General features: G+C 40.2%; 1 protein-coding gene across 3 annotated transcripts in view; it reads right to left on the bottom strand.

Moving 5' to 3' along the window:
- PIP5K1B (phosphatidylinositol-4-phosphate 5-kinase type 1 beta) overlaps window positions 1-22136 on the bottom strand; it is a 340526-nt gene that overhangs the window by 129246 nt on the left and 189144 nt on the right. For all 3 annotated transcript variants that reach the window (XM_021064629.2, XM_021064626.2, XM_084987622.1), the window contains 2 exons: window positions 12378-12530; window positions 5962-6261 (listed from right to left, as the gene is read on the bottom strand). In XM_021064629.2, the coding sequence (XP_020920288.1) occupies window positions 5962-6261; window positions 12378-12530 (453 nt within the window). The remainder of the gene's footprint in view (window positions 1-5961; window positions 6262-12377; window positions 12531-22136) is intronic.

Here is a 22136-nt window from a genome sequence, read left to right as displayed (position 1 = left end):
TATGATGATCTACTGAGTGTGGAGAAAGAGAACAAGAAGGAAGGATGAGGGTACTGATGTAAGCAACTGGCTTCATGCTGACCATATTCCCTGGGCCAGGGAAGACAGGCAGAGGAGAGGATGGGAGGAAGATGACGGATCCCTGGGAAGAACAGTTTACACATAGGATATGCCTCTCAGCCTCTCTGTCACATGGATACTGTGGGGGATGGTTTGAATAAATCCTTCCTGTTTTTTGGTGGCAAGTGACCTATGAGGTCCTGGCAGTACTTTCTGCTCCTTGACTCTTACCCTGGGCCAAGAGTATTGACGGATTTTGCAGTAGGCAGAGGGTGAGGTCAGGAAAAGGAAGTGCTTCCAGAAAAGGAACCTGATTCTTCACAGGTCCATTTTCTATAGACACAGCCAATAGGGAACAGAGATGTGGGAGTCTGTGAGAACCCAAGGTCTGGATTCCTGATTTTGGAAAGCACCCTTTATCGGATTCTTGTGGGGAAATCAGCTCCCCAGGGTTGAAAGATAAAGCAGGTTCAGTTTTCTAGAAGAGTTCCCAATGGCCAATGTGCTGCGTGAAGGAGTTGGCAGGATGGACCATTACAGGGGGCCAGGCTTACAGGCAAGGGCCTGGGACTGGGCTCAGGAAACTAGGGGAAGAGCCTTGGTGGCTGCTCAAGGCATACAGGAGAAGATGGCATTTAAGAGGCTCTCAGTGTGGGTTGAGGGGGCTCAGGCCATTCTGGATGCTGAGTCCAAAGCAGCAGCTCTGATTGGGAGTTAGGGAAATGGTCTGTGGGGAGCAGGGTGCACTGTATGCAGGTCAAGCTGGGTTAGTGAGTCAGGCAAGTGTCTTCCGGCCAGCAGTCACGTGAGGGAAGTGGAGTCCTGGGGTCTGAGATGTCAAGCTGAAATATGAAAGAGGTGGGGGCAGGAAGCAAGAAGAGGTCAGCAAGAGGTTAGGAGGCCTACGGTTTCTATTTGGAAACAACAGACAAGCTGGGGTCTGAAAGTCTAGAATTCTTGGATTTGCCACTCTAAGCTGTTAGGAGGACTTGGCACCACCCACAAGGGTCTTTGGACATCATTTGGCTCCTGACTGCTTCTCTCTCCTACCTCACATGTTCCTGTACTATTATCATAACACCAAACAAGTCTTGTTCTTGGAATGCATAACAGCATGTCATGCTTAGCTTATTCTCTCTTCCTCGATATATGCTTTCACTTCTTTGCCTACCTGGAGAATGCTTCTCCTCGTCCAAAACCAAGATATGATGTTACCTACTCATCATATGGCATTCAGCATATGGCATTCAGCATATTAAGTGCAATGATCATATTCTAAGGTATTAAGGGTAACATCATAGCTTGGTTTTGAACGAGGAGTCAACACCTGACGTTGGTACACAGTAGGTCTGGAATACACGTCTGATATGTGAGCAAAAGGCCATATCCTAACATGGGTCTAGTTCACCTTTCTTTTTTTTCTTTTCTTTCTTTCTTTTTTTTTTTTGTCTTTTCTAGGGCCACACCCCACTGCATATGGAAGTTCCCAGGCTAGGGGTCAAATCAGAGCTGTAGCTGCTGGCCTACACCAGTGTCACAGCAACACAGTATCTGAGCCGTGTCTGCGACCTACACCACAGCTCACAGCAATGCTGGATCTTTCACCCACTGAGCAAGGCCAGGGATCAAACCCACAACCCCATGGTTCCTAGTCAGATTCGTTAACCACTGAGCCACGATGGGAACTCCCTTTTTAAAAAGTTAATTAATTAATTAATTAATTTTAGTTTACCTTTCTGTGGTTGGGCTGCTGCCACACAAATGCAGTCCCTGCCTGATGTGTTTCTAGAGCCTTCGCAGTACTGCCTCACTTAGAGGAATATTAACAGCAGAGATTCCTGATCATGAGCCTGAGAGTGATGTCACATCCTTCCTGGATCTCTACAGCACCTCAGCTGATGCTAAAGCTCAGTTCTGCACAGTGAGGGAGATATCAGGGTAAGATATGCTGTAGGTAGGTAATTCTAACCACACATCTGATTCCAGCCCTTTAGAGGATGATCTGAAGAAAGACGGAGATGAGTCTGCCTGGCTCTGGGATGGGGGTCCTCAGCCTAGGGTGCAGTGGAGTTAGGAGGGGGATGATGGGCTTCAAGGGATTCATGAACTGTGTGTGGTAGGCATTTTTCAGGGGAGATGGTTCACAGCTTTCATCAGTTTTGCAAAGAGGCCTATGCAAATATTATTAAATACTAAGACCTACTATTCTAGAAATGTGCCTTCCTCAAAACAGTTCTACTCTGAGAATCAGCTGCTGACTCCAGATCACAGAGGCCTTGGTCATGGTCAAGGCAGATCACAGAAGGGGTATACGTTCCCTCCAAACACAGCTTCTACACGCTCCAATACCACCCCCAAGAAAAGCCTTTCCAAAGACAAATGTGCACAGTTTAAGGAAGCTTCATGATCTGTGTCTTGCACAAGTTCAAATGTAATGAAAGAGAGGGAGTTAGCCTCAGGGTACCTCTACACTGACCTTTATGCTCCTAAGAACAACAAATCTTCAAAAAGTAAAAAGGCAAATCTCCAGGGTCTCATTCCCGAGGAAGAATCATGTTTGATCTGGTTCTATCAGGACTGGGCTCAGGAAATGCTAATAAACAGACAAATCCTGTGCAATGGCTTTTTACATTTGACCTTTCCTTTTTTTCTGGCATAGGAGCCTGTGGTTTTGGAAGACAGCAGAGAAAAGGCTTTCCATATTTAAGAGGAAAGAAACACACATACACAAAGAGAAAGCAAATCTAAAACTGTATTAAACTCTGGGGGAACTGAGAGTCACTTTTCACCCACATCCTGTCAGGGTAGAAAAGCACAGGAAAAGGTTTCTACCAAAAAATGTGTATGTTTTGTTTTTCCTTCTTTTAAAAGAAAACACGAATCCCTCGTATGCACCCAGATATCTGAATAGCTTCAGCTGGATATTTTTTGTTGTTTTCTTGGTTCCCACTGTTCTTCCCATGACTTCTGAAGAGATAGTTTAAAAGAATCTTACATTGAATCTTCACATTTCAATTGCTAAAAGCACATGCTTTGGCCCCAAACAGGTGTGGGCTCTGTCACTGACATGCTAGGTGATGCTGGACTGGTTTTTTTTTTTTTTTTTTTTTTTTTTTTTGCTTTTTAGGGCTGCATCCGCAGCATATGTAGGTTCCTAGGCTGGGGTCTAATAGGAGCTGTAGCTGCCGGCCTACGCCACAGCCACATCAACCCTAGATCCGAGCCACGTCTGCGACCTACACCACAGCTCACAGCAACGCGGATCCTTAAAGGCCAGGGATCAAACCCACAACCTCATGGTTCCTAGTCGGATTAGTTTCCGATGTTCCACAATGGGAACTCCGGGTTTCTTGACCTTTTTAAGAACCTAATTATTCTCCAATTAAAATGGAAGTCTGAATGGTATTGACTTCAAATGGCTATTGAGATCATTACATAAAATAATGCATCAAAAATCTTAGGCTATTTAGTGAAGTAAGATGAAGACAAATATTATATGATAACATGTATATGTGGAATCTAAAACAGCAATACAAATGAACTTATTTACAAAACAGAAATAGACTCCCAGATATAGAAGAAGAACTTATGGTTACCAAAGGGGATAGCAGGTGGAGGGGGGAGATACATTAGGAGTTTGGGATTAACAGATACACACTACTATATATCAAATAGGTAAACAACAAGGATCTACTGACAGCACAGGGAACTCTATTCAGTATCTTGTAATAACCTATAATGGAAAGTAATTTTAAAAAGAATATATATATATATATATATAGGAGCTCCCCTCATGGCACAGCGGAAATGAATCCGACTAAGAACCACGAGGTTGTGGGTTCAATCCCTGGCTTTGCTCAGTGGGTTAAGGATCTGTGTTGCTGTGAGCTGTGGTGTAGGTTGCAGACATTGCTTGGATCTTGTGTTTGCTGTGCCTGTGGCATAGGCTGGCAGCTGTAGCTATGATTCGACCCCTAGCCTGGGAAACTCCATATGCCTCAGGTGCGGCCCTAAAAAGCAAAAAAATCCCAAAAGAATATATATATATATATATAACTGAATCACTTTGCTGTACACTTACAACTAATACAACATTATAAATTAACTATATTTCAATTTAAAAAAAGGAAAAAAAATCTTAAGCTAGTTTGGCCCACTCATTCTTTGGCAGCTAAAGAATAGGAACTGTGGAGTAAATCCTCTACCAATGAAATAAACAACTCCAAGGACACATCTCTGTGTGTTATCCCTACACGTTCTAAAAAGTAGAAAACAAAAAAACAAAACAAAAAAAAAAAACACAAGAAACAGTGGGATTGCGTTTCTCGGTGAGGATTCTCCACTTCATAATTCAGATGGGGCAGTGAACCTGCCTTTTTCACCTGCAGGTGAGCTCACGTCTGGCCAAGAAGGAACTCGCTCTCCCTGCCACAATGTGGGTCATCTGACCAGGTCCACAGAAGGCCAAGGCACACCCCATCTTTCCCAGGGTTCAGGCTCTATGTGTCCTGTTCACCCTCCAGGAAGCCCTGGTCAGGCCTGGACTGAACCCACCAAAGCACGTCATCCGCCTGTGTCCAACATGTCCAGCTCAGCTGAGAACCTGCATGGTTCTCCCATGTTCAACAGGGCCAGGAAATAACATTCCTGAGGATTTGTTATCAAATGATCATCATCCTCTTGAACGCAGCAGAGTTGTATTTTCATCTGTTTCTCCAAAAGCGCTTTTACCTACTTTCTGTAAATTTATCAAGTCAGAAAAATTTATCCTGGACTTTTGTTTCTTTCCTTTTTTTTTCTTAAGCATTGCAGACTAGGGGGACTTCAAACTGTGATTCTTCCTCCTTTTGACTATCGATCGCTCTGGCTACTTTACATGCAATTGTGTTTGTTCTGGCATTGTTCTTCTTTTTTTTTTTCAATGACCACTCTCATGGCATATAGAAGTTCCTGGGCCATGGACTGAATCTGAGCCACAGCTGCAACCTATGTCACAGGTACAGCAATGGGACCTTTTAACCCACTATGCCGGGCTGGGAATCGAACCTGCACCTCTGCAGTGACCCAAACCATTGCAGTTGGATTCTTAACCCACTGTGCCATGGCGGGAATTCCCTAATTCTTGATCAAGCCTCATTCCCAATTGCCCTCTATTCAGATCCAGATCCCATAAAATGACTTCAGCAAATGGGCCCACCCCATGGTTCTGCATCCACACTGGATTTCCAGGGATCCACTTATCAATCCCACCAAGTTCATCTTCTCTAAGCTTCTCTTCCCTGTTGGAATCTTATGTCCTCCAAGTTTTGTATATGGCTTTTCTTGCTCATCATTGTGTTAGATCTACATTTCCTTTCCCTCCAGTTTCACTACCTTCCCTACAGGAGAAGCTGAAGAGGGAAAAAAAATCTTGTTTCATTTGATCAAAGAAAGCGAATATAGATAATTAGTAAAATCAAGAGACTCTAGACAATTCCCTTATCATCCACAAGTTCCTTCAACTCCAGGGAAGCCTGGATCAGTGCCAGGACTGGGAACTATGGGACTTCACATGCTGGCTTTTAGATCTTCCTTACAAAGGTCCATTACCACAGACAACTTTTCTTTTTTTTCTTTTTAGGGCCACAGACGTGGCATATTGAAGTTCCTACGCTAGGGGTTGAAACGGAGCTACAGCTCCAGATCTACGCAGCAGCCACAGCAACGGTGGATCTGAGTGGCATCTGGACCCTACACCACAGCTCATGGCATTGCCGGATCCTTAACCCACTAAGTAAGGTCAGTGATCGAACCAGCAACCTCATGGATCCTAGGTGGGTTCATTAACCACTGAGCCATGAAGGGAACTCCATTACCACAGACAGCTTTTCAAAGTCCTTCACAGCAAGAGCATTTCCTTACCCGGCAGTCTCTCTGAAGCGTCTTCATGAGCGCATTGTATGTTTCTGTATCAAAATACAACCCTTCGTGCATGTCTTGCAGGAAGTCTAGGTCCTTAAATGTGGGGTTGGATTTCTCCCTCTCTTTTCGGGATGCTCTGCGCTTATAGGTGGAGCCCTTCAGGTCATAAGTAAAGTGCATTCTCATGGAGCGGGGTAAGACGTTGTTCATGACTACAATCCTGATGTTGATGCCCCCCGACTGCATGCAGTACAGTCCATAAAATTTTGGCAAAAGAGTCCTCGGATTCTGGTTTAAATTCTAAAAAGAGAAAAAGGGAAAAAAAATGTTTAATGTCTACTTTTACAACATAATCCTCCACTAAGACCGGTTTTCATCAAAAACGATCATTAACACTGGAATGGGATTATATTTGTGAATGGTCATTGTTAAAATCTTGCTGTTCCTAATCTAGTTCTTAAGCTGGTTTATGGGAACAGCAGTTTCATCATTCTGAACTCAGGGCATTAAAAGTGGCTGAAGTGACAATGGACAGAATGTCTCAAATTAGCTCCATCTAAAACCAGGCAAAGACGTGATCTGGGTGATTATTCTCTAAGGTAGCTCAAGAGAAAATTAATTGCCGGGGGACACGGGATGAACATTTTAAATTTTAATAGCTCCAGAGGAACTGTATTCCCAAAGTCCAGGGCCCATTCACAACCACACTTTGTAAGGTTATATATTTTCCACCACTCTCAACAATGCTGAATATTACCCAAGTAATACCCAAGTTTACAATCTTCCTAAGCATACTAAAAAGTGAAAACTTGTTTTTGATTTGATTTAAATGTTCTAAATGTTAATACATGTGATGACTAGAGAACTGTAATATTTTTATGTGTTTTTAGCCACCTCAAAGATGATTTTGTATTACTATCCTTTGGTCATTTTTTCTTTGGGTTTTTGTCATTGTTGGAGTTCTTGATATACTCTGGATATTTATTATTTTCCCATTCTTTATTAGGTACATTTTTTTTCTAGTATGTTATCTTTTTGTTATAAAGATAAGGAGTATATGCCTATTTTTGTTCCAACAGTAGGTGAGAAATTTAAAAAATGGAGAAAAATAAAAAATGGTTTACTAAAGGGTGTTTATATAACGAAAAGTCTACTATCCCTAATCTTCTCCCAACTCCCAACTTCTGTGAAAACTACTATTTCTACTTTCTTTGCATTATTTTAGAAATATTCTATGTGCTTATGTAAATTTTATATTTGGTATTTTTTTGTTAAACAGATGTCTTGCCTTTTCATGTAGTCACATTTATGTACTTGTTTCTTGTACTTTTTTTGGTTCCTTATTTAGAGAAGCTTTTTATACCCCAAAGTTATAAATTTCTTCTATCTTCTTACAAATTTTTGATAGTTTTGGTAATTATATTTGGCTTCTAATCCATATGGAATTATGTTTTTTTTCCACTTTTTAAAAAATATAACTGACGGACAGCACTGTATAAGTTTAAGGTGTACAGCACGATTCGACTTACATGCATCATGAAATGAGTATCACAGCAAGTTTAGTGAACATCGATCATCTCCGACAGATAACAAAATTAAAGAAACAGAAAAAAAGGTTTCCCTTGTGACAAGAACCTTGCGGATTTACCCTCTTAACAGCTTTCATATACACCATGCAGCAGTGTTAATTATATTTATCACGTTGTATATTACACCCCTAGTATGTACTTACCTTTAACTGGAAGTTTATACATTTTGACTACTTACATCTAATTTCCCCTTCACCTCCACCTCCTACCTCTGGTAACCACAAATCTGACCTCCTGTTCTATGAGTTTGTTTTCATTTTTTTTCGAAGTATAATTGACATGTAACACTGTGATAGTTACTGTTACACAACACAGTGATTGATATTTCTATACATTTCAAACTGATCACCACAATAAGTCTAGTTAAAATGTGTCACCATACAAAGATACTACATAGTCAGTGAATATATTCCCCACACTGCACATTTCATGTCATGACTCATTTATTTTGCAGCTGGAAATTCATACCGCTTAATCTCCCTCACCTATTTCTTTCTTCTCCCTATCCTTCTTTCCTCTGGCAACTACCTCTTTGTTCTCTGTGTCTATGGTTGCTTCTGTTTTGTCATGTTTGATTATTTATTTGACCAAGTGAAATCATACAGGCTTTCTCTTTCTCTCTCTGACGTATTTCACTTAGCCTAATTCCCTCTAGGTTCATCTATGTTGTCCTAAATGGCAAAATTTCATTCTTTATTATAGCTGAGTAATATTTCACTGCATATGTGTACCACATCTTCTTTATCTATTCATTTACTGATGGGAATTGGAGTTACTTCCATATCTTGGCTATTGTAAAGTAATGATGCAATAAACATAGGGGTGCATCTATCTTTTCAAATTATTGGTTTTGTTTTCTTCAGGTAAACCCCAGGAATGGTTTTGCTGAATTATACAGAGTTCTATTTTTAATTTTTTTGAGCACTCCCCATACTGTTTTTCACAGTGGATGCACTAATTTATTACATTCAACCTGAGGATTCTCTTTTCTCCACATCCTTGCCAACACTTATTATTTGTTGACATTTTGCTAACACCCATTCTGACAGATGTGAAGTGATAGTTCATTGTGGTTTTGATTTGCATCTCTTTGATGATTAGTGATATTAAGCATTTTTTTGTGTGCCTGTTTTTGCCCATTTTAAAACTGGGTCATTATTTATTTTTGATGTTGAGTTGTACGAGCTCTTTGTATATTTTGGATATTACATCTTTATCATGTATTTCATTTGCAAATATTTCTCCTATTTAGTAGGTGACTTTTTTGTTTTATTGCTAGTTACCTTCATTGTGCAAAAGCTCTTTAGTTTGATGTAGTCCTATTTATTTTATCTTTTTTAAGTTTTATTGTAAATTATGCTTTCAGTATTTTATTTTATTTTATTCTTCTCTTTTTGCCATTTCTTGGGCCACTCCCACGGCATATGGAGGTTCCCAGGCTAGGGGTTGAATCGGAGCTGTAGCCGCCAGCCTACACCAGAGCCACAGCAATGCGGGATCTGAGCCTCGTCTGCGACCTACAGCACAGCTCACTGCAACACCGGATCCTTAACCCACTGAGCAAGGGCAGGGATTGGACTCGCAACCTCATGGTTCCTAGTCAGATTCATTAACCACTGCGCCACGATGGGAACTCCTCTATTTATTTTTGCTTTTGTTTTCTTTGCCTGGAAGTAATTTTTTGTATGTGAAAGATCTGAAATAGGGGACTTAATATTTTTACTAAATGGATAACCATTTATTGAACAGTGTGTCCTTTCTCAATTAAGTCCCTCCTATACAATATAATAAGTTAAATACACATGGGTCTATTTCTGGACATTGTTTTAATTCATTGATTTTTTTTGTCTATAACTATACAAATACATTTTTAATATTTGATTTATGTATTTATAGATTTTTGGTATATGTTATGGCAGGCCCGCTATTTTTCTTCTTCACTACAACCTTTGCTTTCCATTGTTCATTTTTTAAACGCTCTTAAAATAATACTTATTTTCACTTTTCAAATGAGCCAGCTTTGCCAAGTTCAGGGAAACAAATTCTATTAGAATTTTTGATAGAAGTTAGACTGGACTTATAAGTTGATTTGGGGGGGATTAAATATTTATAATACTGAGTATAGGACTGATACACATCTCTTCATTATTTCAGAAATTTTTTAAAAGGATTTTTATTTTTTCTATTATCGTTGATTTACAATGTTCTGTCAATTTCTGCTGTACAGCAAAGTGACCCAGTCATGCATATATACATATCTATACATTCTTTTTCTCACATTATCCTCCATCATATTCCCTCACAAGTGATTAGATACAGTTCCCTATGCTATACAGCAGGATCTCATTGCTTATCCACTCCAAATGCAATAATTTGCATCTACTGACCCCAAACTCCAGTCACCCCACTCCCTCCCCTTCCCCTTGGCAACCACAAATTTGTATTTCATAATTTATTTAATGACCTTCAATAAAATTTTGCTGTTTCCTTCACATTGGTCTTGTACACTTGGTTTCTTTTAAAAATTTTTACTAAAGTATAGTACATTTATTTTTATAGACAGTATTGAAATCTTACTACAAATTTTTTTTGGATTATTGTTCATATGTTATACTTATTATATCTTGTTTTCCCAATTAGACTTATAGTATGTCTTCATTTATTTATATTTGTATGGTTCTCTAATAATAATCATTATATATTATTGTCATCATAAATGGGATTCTTTTTTTCTCCCTTATATTTTCCAACATTACATGATCTACACCATAGAATATGGTAGATGTTGTAGATTTATCACATATCCTGCAAATCTACTAGATTATCATTACCTCTAGAAACTACTGGCTTATTTTCTTGAAGCTTTCATTTTCAATTGCATCATCTGCAGAGAACCGTGTTTATACTTTTTTTCTATTTTTCTTTTGTAGTCAAAAAATTATTGCTAGAAACTCTAGCAGATACATCAGAAAGGACCAGTGACAGAGGGCATCCTTACCGTTTCCAACACATCAAGGGAAAGAGCTCTTGTTCTCCATAAGACATTATGCAAACTCTTGGAGACTGATAAATGTATAATATATGTGTTCATTTATTCACTTACTATGTTAAAAACTTCCAAGCCGATTTTGGGAATTTTAATTAAGTTCAGACGATATTGAACTATGAGTGCCTTAGTTTCTCTATATCTATCTATATGGATAACCACATAATGTTCACATTTTATTCCTATTAATGGGATGAAATTATATTGTTTGTTGTACTAGCTTAAATGATTGAGATAAAATTACTTATTCAGCTAAATTTAAAAAATTCACTTTAACTAATTTAAATTTAATAGCCACATATGGCCATGGCTACCATATTGGGCAATGCAGTTCTAGAAGCAGCGAGTCATCTATCTAAGCCTGGAACTATAGAAGTTTAAGATTTACTCACTTAGATGAGCAGAGAGGGCTATGTCAGTTTGATTCCAATTTTAAATTATTTAAAAATGTGTATATGACAAGAACACCTTTGAAAGGATATATGACAAATATGTGTATCTCTAGTTTCCCACTTTTTTTTTCTTTTAAAATATCTATGTGCTGTCCACTAAGATTTTTGTTTAGATTCTTGATTCCTTTATTTATATGTTATTTTACTGGACTTTGGAATGAAACAATGTTTTTGCATACTAATGAGTTGTGTGGCATAGCTCATCAATTTTGAAACAAAGATGACCGTTATCATCTCTCAAAGCAAATGAGGGTTGGAACTGGGGTTTTTGAAATCCAAACTGCTTGTAGCCATTCCAATCACAGAAAATTAATAACTGCTATGAAAGCACAAAGAAACCAGAGGTATGAACATGACCAAACCACTGAGAAAAGTGAATATTTCTTTAAAATTGGGTCTATGATAGAACATGATGGAAGATAATGTGCAAAAAGGAATGTGTATATATTCTGTACATAGAAAACTGACGGAACACTGTAAACCAACTACAATGGTAAAAATAAAAATCATTTAAAAAATTGGGTCTAAATGTCTAGCAAATCCACCTTGGCTGCATTATTGTTTCTTGTCTCTAAAACAGGACATGGAAAGTGATTTTTACATCATATTTAGACAATGGAAACTTAAATTCGGAACTGTAGTAGCTGAGACTAGACAATACTGAATGCATGCCAGTGTATGGTGCACAGGTTAAAAGATGCAGCCTCTGGAACCCTGCTGCTTGTGTTCAAGCCCCAGTTCTACACCCCACTAGCTAAACAATGCTCAGCAAGTCATTCCATTTGTTTCTGCCTCAATTAGCTCTTCTATAAAATGGCAATGACCGAAACATCCACAGTTCTGTGGGGACTAAATGAATCACTGCGTGCAAAGGACTTACAGCTGCGTTTAAACACACAGCTCACCCCTCAATGAACGTTAACCACTCATACGACTACTACTACTACGTAATAGGACAAAGAGCTCTACAATGCCCTCCTTCCTTTATCCTACAGCCTGTATCCTTTCTTTATTCCAACAACCATGGAAGACAGGTGCTTCCCAGCCTTTCTCCAAAGGTTAACCGAGGCTCAGAGGTTACCTTATTTACTCATGGTCACAGTTTGTTGATGGCTGAGTGGGATTCGAGCCCAAGACTGAGTCAGTCTGCAGCTATGCTTTACTACTCAGTTCTACTTGCTTTTTAAAATCTATATGGCAAATGTCATAGTATAACCTAAATGCAAGATGAAGCATGCTAAAGAGTCACTGAACAAAACATATAAAAAAAACTGTTGAGGAAAGTAATTAAACCTTAAGTAGAAGCTTTAATTATGTGCAGTTACTTACCATGTAATAGCCTGGCAGCAGCTTCTGAAGGAACTCTGCTTCTTTATGTTGAACTGTTTTGATGATAAATTCATCATCACTGGTCACAAAAAACAAGGATCCACTGGCTCCAGGGTTAGACAGCTCTATTAGAGGTTCACTGCATATGGAATACTACAAATAAATACATAGTAAAAATACATTTAATGGGTATGATGCATCCAAGGAAGAAAATCCATTGCGTATCTTGGCCATTTAGAAATAGGAAGCCCTTTTGCACAGCTTTAAAAGGAGACTCCAAGTATGCTAAAAAGACTCTTCTGAGATTTCTAAAAATATAATTATCTCAATTCCTTGATGAGGAAAAAACATGCCCTCCTTCACCCTCAATAGGACACAATCACCAATCACTGGATTTGTCTAATGAAATAACTCACACAGTGCTGTTGACTAACGTGCTTTGTTTCCAGTAAGTGCCCATAAAATAACAACGGAAGGTGTATGATCCACACTGTGCATGTGTCACTTCAAAGCCAGCACCTACTCTCTTCTCACTATTTACTCTCCCAAGGGAGGTCTCATCCACTCAATGCTTTCAACAAGGAGACGATTTAAACCTCTGAATCATCAGCCCAGAGCTCTCTCCAAACCTGTGTGCCTGACTTTTAAACAGACAACTCTACTTGGTTATACCACAAGCACTTCACATGTAACAAGTTCAAAAGGAAGTTCATCTCAGGGTTGTGGTTAGCCCATGTGATGCCTTTATAATAATTAGAAAGAGGTCTTTTTTGTTCTTCTTTTTCTAATTCGTTTAGGTGGAGGGTTAAGTTGTCAATTTGGGATCTTTCTTCTTTTTTGAGAAAGGCCTGTATCGCTATAAATTTCCCTCTGAGCACTGCTTTTGCAGCATCCCATAGATTTTGAGAGGTTGTGTCTTCATTATCATTTATTTCAAGGTATTTTTAAATTTCCTTCTTGATTTCCTCATTGACCCATTGGTTTTTTAGTAGCATGTTGTTTAGTCTCCATGTAGTAGGTTTTTTCTCATTTCTTTTCCCATGGCTGATTTCTAGTTTCATGGCATTGTGGTCAGAGAAGATACTTGAAATAATTTCTATGCTCCTAAATTTGTTGAGGTTAGCTTTGTGTCCCAATATGTGGTCGATTCTTGAGAATGTTCCATGTGCATTTGAGAAGAACGTGTATTCTGATTTTTTTGGATGTAGTGTCCTAAATATGTCAATTAAGTCTAACTTTTCTATTGTTTCCTTTAGGATCTCTGTTGCTTTATTGGTTTTCTGTCTAGAGGATCTGTCCATTGGTGTGAGTGGGGTATTAAAGTCTCTTACTATGATTGTATTCCCATCAATTTCTTCCTTTATATCTGTTAATATTTGTTGTATGTATCTGGGTGCTCCTATATTTGGGGCATATATGTTGATGATAGTAACATCCTCTCCTTGGATGGATCCCTTAATCATTAAATAGTGTCCTTCTTTGTCTTTCTTTATGTCTTTTGTTTTAAAGTCTATTTTGTCTGATATGAGTATTGCAACTCCTGCTTTCCTGTCATGTCTATTGGCATGAAATATTTTTTCCTACCCCTTCACTTTCAATCTATATGTATCCTTTGTCCTGAGGTGAGTTTCTTGTAGGCAGCATATTGAAGGTTTTTGCCTTTTTATCCACTCAGCCACTCTGTGTCTTTCGATCAGAGCATTCAGTCCATTGACATTTAAGGTATGCAGACGACATGATACTATACATAGAAAACCCTAAGGACTCAACCCCAAAACTACCTGAACTGATTAATAAATTCAGCAAAGTAGCAGGATATAAGATTAACATTCAGAAATCAGTCACATTTCTGTACACCAGCAATGAAATATTAGAAAAGGAATACAAAAATACGATACCTTTTAAAATGGCACCTCACAAAATCAAATACCTCGGAATACACCTGACCAAGGAGGTAAAGGACTTATATGCTGAGACCTATAAAACTTTAATCAAAGAAATCAAAGAAGATGTAAAGAAATGGAAAGATATTCCATGTTCCTGGATTGGAAAAATCAATATTGTAAAAATGGCCATACTACCCAAAGCAATCTACAGATTCAATGCAATCCCTATCCAATTACCCAGGACATTTTTCACAGAACTAGAACAAACAATCCAAACATTTATATCAAACCACAAAAGACCCAGAATCGCCAAAGCAATCCTGAGAAACAAAAACCAAGCAGGAGGCATAACTCTCCCAGACCTCAAGAAATACTACAAAGCCACAGTCATCAAAACAGTGTGGTACTGGTATCAAAACAGACAGACAGACCAATGGAACAGAATAGAGAACCCAGAAATAAACCCTGACACCTATGGTCAATTAATCTTTGACAAGGGAGGCAAGATCATAAAATGGGAAAAAGAAAGTCTATTTAGCAAGCTTTGCTGGGAAGCCTGGATAGCTGCATGCAAAACAATGAAATTAGAACACACCCTCACACCATGCACAAAAATAAACTCAAAATGGCTGAAAGATTTAAATATACAACAGGACACCATCAAACTCCTGGAAGAGAACATAGGCAAAACACTCTCTGACATCAACCTCATGAGTATTTTCTCAGGTCAGTCTCACAAAGCATTAAAATAAGAGGAAAAATAAACCCATGGGACCTCATCAAACTGAAAAGCTTTTGCCCAGCAAAGGAAACCCAAAAGAAAACAAAAAGACAACTTTCAGAATGGGAGAAAACAGTTTCAAATGATGCAACTGACAAGGGCTTAATCTCTAGAATGTATAAGCAATTTATACAACTCAACAGCAAAAAAGCCAATCAATCAATGGAAAAATGGGCAAAAGACCTGAATAGACTGTTCTCCAAGGAAGATATATAGATGGCCATCAAACACATGAAAAAATGCTCAACATCGCTGATTATAAGAGAAATGCAAATCAAAATTACCATGAGATACCACCTCACACCAGTCAGAATGGCCATCATTAATAAATCCACAAATAACAAGTGCTGGAGGGGCTGTGGAGAAAAGGGAGCCCTCCTGCACTGTTGGTGGGAATGTAAACTGGTACAGCCACTATGGAGAACAGTTTGGAGATACCTTAGAAATCTATACACAGAACTTCTATATGACCCCACAATCCCACTCTTGGGCATATATCCGGACAAAACTCTACTTAAAAGAGACACTTGCACCCGCATGTTCATTGCAGAACTATTCACAATAGCCAGGACATGGAAACAACCCAAATGTCCATCGACAGATGATTGGATTCGGAAGAGGTGGTATATATACACAATGGAATACTACTCAGCTATAAAAAAAGAATGACATAATGCCATTTGCAGCAACATGGATGGAACCAGAGACTCTTATACTGAGTGAAATGAGCCAGAAAGACAAAGACAAATACCATATGATATCACTTATAACTGGAATCTAATATCCAGCACAAATGAACATCTCCACAGAAAAGAAAATTATGGACTTGGAGAATAGACTTGTGGCTGCCCGACAGGAGAGGGAGGGAGTGGGAGGGATCGGGAGCTTGGGGTTATCAGATACAACTTAGAATAGATTTACAAGGAGATCCTGCTGAGTAGCATTGAGAACTATGTCTAGATACTCATATTGCAACAGAACAAAGGGTGGGGGAAAAAATGTATACATGTAAGAGTAGCTTGATCCCCATGCTGTACAGCGGGAAAATAAATAAATAAATAAAATTTAAAAAGCAAAAAAAAAAAAAAAAAAGAAAAGAAAGAGGGACCTCTTTTTCCTGGTAGATACAGTTCTGGGCCAGACACAGGCTGATGAATAGATGAAGGGATGGATTCTAGTCTTCATTCCTTCACCTTAGCCAGGTATTCTTGGGCAGCGCACACCCTCCACAACTATACATGCTGACTTGAGATCATCTCCCCCCACCCCCCTCATCTCCCCAGTCCATATCTTAGAGAACGGGAGCATCATTTACTTTGTTCCTTAAACCAGAAACTTGATGCCTCCCACTTCTTCACCTTCCATATCCAGACTATTGATTCTATCTGCTTGCTTCACGGTATCTCTTTTTCTAATCCCCCAAATTCAGTGGTTTCATCGTTTCATGCCTTGATTACTATGGTAAGCCCCACCTGTTTTCAACTATCCACTCTTGACTCCTCCTTGCTGTTCCCCACCCAGAGATCTTTCTAAAATGCACAGCATTCCACACCTTCACACCTTTTGATGGGTTCTACCATCTACAAAGAAGATGACATCCAAGTTTCTCAACAAAGCATTCAAGGCCATGAATAGCATAGCCCAATTCTCCTGCCTCCTCTTCCATCACCACCCTCCTTAAAAGAAACTCTACCTCTGGCCACAAAGAACTGGTTCTCATTTTCTCAAGTGTGCCACATGCTTTTTTTTTTTTTTTGCTTCTTAGGGCTGTACCCATGGCATACAGAGGTTCCCAGGCTAGGGGTCTAATCGGAGCTATAGCTGCTGGCCTACACCACAGCCACAGCAACAGTGGATTTGAGCCATGTCTGCAACCTATACCACAAATCACATCAGATCCTTCACCCACTGAGAGAGGCCAGGGATTGAACCTGCAACCTCATGGTTCCTAGTCAGACTTGTTTCCACTGCACTACGATGGGAACCCCGTACCACATACTCTTGACTTTTGCATTTCCCTCTACCAGAAATAACCTCCATGCTACCTTCACCTATCTGATGATCATTTACTCATGCATTCATTCAACACTTAAAAGATATGTGCTGAGCATCTGTACTGCCCCAGTGACCTAGGAGGCTTATATCCTAGTAGGAGGAAATAGCCAACAAGGAAATTAATTATATGTTGGAATGTGCTAAGTGCTAGTGAGAAAAATGAAGCGTGGAAAGAGGGCAGGGAGTCCCAGCAAGGAGGAGAATGGGGTGGTCACCAGAAGCTTCAATGGGAAGGTAGCATCTGAGGAGGGGTCTGGGGATATCTGGGGAAAGGGCATATCAGGCAGAGGGAAAGGCAAATGCAAAGGTCTTGAGACCTGAAGAGTTCACAGCCATGCAAGGTGGCCATGGCTAAAGTAGAATGAGCAGGGAGGAGAGCTGAAGAAGCAATCAGGAGGGTTGGGTGAGCCAGACCCTATAGGGAGCCACAGGCCACAGTAAGGACTCTGCTCTTTTCTTTATGGGAGCTGAAAGCTACCGGAGGGTCTGGAGCAAAGGACCACCCCATCTGCTGTGTAGAGAGCCCACTGCAGGTAGACCAAAGAAAGACACAGTGAGAAGGCTGTTACAGTGACTTTGGCCTTTAGCGGCTGCTGAATATCACTTGCTCTGGAAAACTCTCCCTGGTTCTGTGAGTCCCAGATCAACTGCTTCCTAGCACTAGATGTGCTCACTGTGGAAGTTACCACAAAAGACCTTAATTTCTTATTTATTTATTCCAAGTTCTCATTAGACTGTAAAACTCTGAGGGCAGAAACTCTATCTTTTTTTTTTGCCCCCACTGTACAGCATGGGGATCAAGTTACACATACATGTATACATAATTTTTCCTCTCACTGCCGTGTTGCAATGTAAGTATATAGACATAGTTCTCAGTGCTACACGGCAGGATCTCATTGTAAATCCACTCCAAGAGCAAAAGTTGGCATTCGTTAACCCCAAGCTACCGATCCCTTCCACTCCCTCCCCTTCCCCCGGCAACCACAAGTCTATTCTTCAAGTCCATGATCTTCTTTTCTGTGGAAAGGTTCATTTGTGCTGTACACTAGATTCCAGTTAGAAACTCCACCTTATACTCTGATGCAGTTCAGGACCTGTGCCTTGTACTCGATCAATTTTTGCCAAATAAATGACTGAAATTTACCAATACCTGAAGGGCTGTCTCACCAAAAAGTACCTAAACCCAGCAAAGCAGTAAATTTTCACTTAAAGAGCTCAGTACTTATTAACTAATAATCCCCATTATTGACTAGAGAAAGGTTAAGGGCAGAGAAAAAGGCCAATAAGCTAATGTATGAGATCAGACCAGCCCTGTTGAGGGGGAAAAATAGGGATTTCAGGAACCATATTTTGAGGATGGAGGCATCTGACAACACCAGGGCTGGCATCCTCCAAAGTCTTTTATCTCGGCTTGTGAATATTTAAGTCCCTATCGTAGCAAAATCTGAGAGGAGGTGAGGAAGAGGAGGAGAGAGTGGAGTAGGGTAGAGAAGAGAGAGAGAAATTGGGAGACAAATGATTAAAAGGCAGTTTCTAGATGTCACCTTTTAAATTATCCTGCTTTGGTGCCACTGCAGGTAAGGGAAATGAAATTCATCAGGAGATGGCAACTTCCATCTTCTTCTTCCTTTCTGCTTTAGCCTTGCTGCCCGAAATTCTCTTGCTTAGGAGCATTACAACCTAAGCTCCCTTTTATTTTTTGTCTTTTTAGGGCCACACCTGCAGCATATGGAAGTTCCCAGGCTAGGGGTCAAATTAGAGCTACAGCTGCTGGCCTATGCCACAGCCACAACACCGCCACATCCGAGCTGCATCTGTGACCTACACCATAGCTCATGGAAATGCCAGATCCTGAACCCACTGAGTGAAGCCAGGGATTGAACCTGCATCCTCATAGATACTATTTGGGTTTGTTACTGCTGAGCCACATCAGGAACTCCGTCTAAGCCTTATGCATGAGTTGAGGATAAGGATGAAAAATGAAAATAATCATCAGGATGCTGTAACAGCCAAGAAGAAGCAGAGGGCATCTTCCCTGCTGTGTGCAGGGTCCATGTGGAAGGAAAGGCCTGGGACTTGGAATCAACTGATGTTTGGAAAATCATGGCTCTGCCAGTTGCTAGTTATACGACCTTGAGCAAGTGACTCAGCATCCTGGAGTCTTAGGAACCTCATCTCTAAAATAAAGATGGTAATATCTACCTGACAGCAGCTTGAAGTTTTAAAAATGAATGCTTCTGAAAATCCTGCCACAGAGTGACCACTTAGTCACAATCATACACACACTCCAGAGATAGCTCTAGGAGAGCCAACAGTGCCCTATGACTGTTTCAGCCTAATTCCCATGACAAGAAGGCTATCCAGAGGTACACTAAGATGCTTTTGGTAACGCAAGAAAAAAGATGGGTAGTGGGGGAGGATAAATTAGGAGTGTTGGAAAACGCATACACACTACTGTATGTAAAATGGATAACCAAAAAGGACCTACTGTATAGCACAGGGGACTCTACTCAGTATCTTGTAATAACCTATATTGGAAAATAATCTGAAAGAGAAGGTATATATACATATATATGTATATGTATGTATCTCTATATGTGTATTTATCTTCATATCTATATATCTATATGTATCTGTATGTGTATATACATAGATTTACAGATACCTATATATGTGTATATATAGATATGTGTATGTATGGATATATTCAGGTATATATAACTGAATCACTTTGCTATGCATCTGAAACTAATACAACATTGTATATTAAATATATTTCAATAAAATTAATAAATAAAATTTTTAAAAGATGTAAAAAGGTGGGTCTTGTGTATACTCATGAATTCCAGACCCTGGAAAATAAAGGTGAGAACCCCACGTTCTCATAAAAGGTGAAGGCAGACCCCAGGCTCTCTTTAGAATTCTGAGTCTTTATTCCATGGGGTTTGAACTTCTGGCACAGAACCTTCTTGTGGATAGGAGTAAATGTTGTGAAAGTACAAAAACCCTGAAAAATGTAGAAATTAGGGACTGCAAATAGAGAAATTAGGGGGTGATTCAGGAAGAGCTGTCTAGAGAAAACGGATTCAGACCCAAACATCTGCTTCCAATTAAAGTCTCAAGTTCTTCTATAAGCAGTGACACAACTGGAGACTATTTCATTGGTTACTTAATTGCCAAATACTCCTTTATTATGTAACTTATAAATTATTATGAATGGAAAAATCAGTTGTTCTGACCTATTTTAGTAACCACTTGGGGGTCATTCTTAGCACAGCAACAGTCTGCAATAAGCTGGCATCATGATGCTGAACTCCCAGAACTATTACCATCATCTCCATAATGCTATGGTTTCTCACCCTGCATCCTGGTTACCATGTTCTCTTCTCAGCAATCTTCTCTGAAATGCTGCCTTTTAAGAGCAAATCAGCAGAGGCTATGGGAACATTTGAATTAGCCATAACCAACAAGCCCTCCCCCCCCATAGGCACCCCTGGGCTTATGCACCTCGCAGACACTCATCTGTGCAAGCTGTTCCAGTGTGTTTATTCTCTGCCTTCTATTTCCTTCAAGGCCTCCCTATTGTAGCCACTGGAAAGAATGCAAAATACAACCCAGCTGGGCTCTGCCAAGGCAAATTAGTGTTGCAAACTTGCACAGTGTGGTGGAGATCATTTTTCCAGCTATCTCTTCCTTTCCATGGTGTTAAATATTCACCCCACTCTCTTTCTTAGGGGTGTTGGTGGGCCTGAAAAACACCACATAAATCACCTTATATTCACGAATACCCAGGCACCTGGTAAAGAAGGAAGTGAACCAAAGCCTTGCTTCCTAAGCAGAAATGGGAAAAAAATGCTCTGGGGCCTCTTGGCCTTCCCCTGGGAGGCATTTATTTTGGAACAAATAAGGAAGAAGGAGTGCTTGCATTGCTGTGTGGGGCACATGGATACACCTTCACTGTGCTGTCTCGCATCCAAATTATTTCACGTTTCAACATGAATTTGTAATCAGCATGCGCATGGCGAATTTTAATGGTACTGAGAATGCAATCAGAGTAATTCAGGCTGAAATCCAGATGCAACAGCACAAGACTAAGTAGAAACACACATACCAAGGGGATCTGCCATCAGATCTAGCTACAGAGTTAACCAGTCATTGCAAGAAGTTACCCTCTCCTCCCTGCTCCCACTTAGGTCAGTATATCCTCACAAATGTGGGGTTAGATAGCCCCAGAATGACAGATGCCAGGATGCATCTGTGATTTGTAACACAGCCTTTTTTTCTTCACAGTTTTTCGGGGGACATCTTCTTCCATTTTTCTGTGATTTGTTGGACCTAACTCTTCCAAAATGTGCTTTGTAAGGGGATCTTTGACCTCTTTGGCTATATTCTTCAGACTGGATAACCACAGTTTACAGTTTGATGGGCTAGGGAATGACCACTTGAGATCACATTATTTTTGTTTGTTTTTTTTAGGGCCGCGCCCTGAGGCACATGGAAGTTCCCAAGCCTAGGGGTCGAATCAGAACTGCAGCTGCCAGCCTACACCACAGACACAGCAATTTGGGATCTGACCTGCGTTTGTGACCTACACCACAGCTCATGGCAACACCGGATCTTAACCCACTGAGCAAGGCCAGGGATTGAACCCCCGTCCTCATAGATACTAGTTGGGTTCCTTACTGCTAAGCCATGACAGGAACTCCAAGATCACATTTAATGAGAGGTCTGAGACTCAGTGTTGGGAAGCGTGAGGCCACCCAGTGGAGGGAATGAGTACCGGGGAGGGATGTAAGACACTCACTCCTCTGGCCTGGGCTCTGCTTTCTCTCCCCAGCGTCAGGAACATTGGGCCCCTCCAGCTTCAGATTTCTCATCCACAATGAAGAGTTTGGCAAAAGTCTCTAAGGTTCTACCTGACTCTCTGAAGCATGCTGTGTCAGGTGAAAAGATCCTTTTCTTATCTACCCGCTCCACGGCACCAGGCAGGGTCCTCAGATGTAGCGCTTTGGAGGTGAGCTTCCAGAAGCTCCAAGA

The sequence above is a fragment of the Sus scrofa genome, chromosome 1 (assembly GCF_054392235.1).
Source record: "Sus scrofa isolate SSC_HxYL_T2T_F1_AM1 chromosome 1, Sscrofa_HxYL_maternal_Yorkshire_Landrace_v2.0, whole genome shotgun sequence".
NCBI classification, from domain to species: Eukaryota; Metazoa; Chordata; class Mammalia; order Artiodactyla; family Suidae; genus Sus; species Sus scrofa.
The sequence above is the reverse complement of the archived record's forward strand: the minus strand, read 5'-3'. Positions and strand labels throughout refer to the sequence as shown.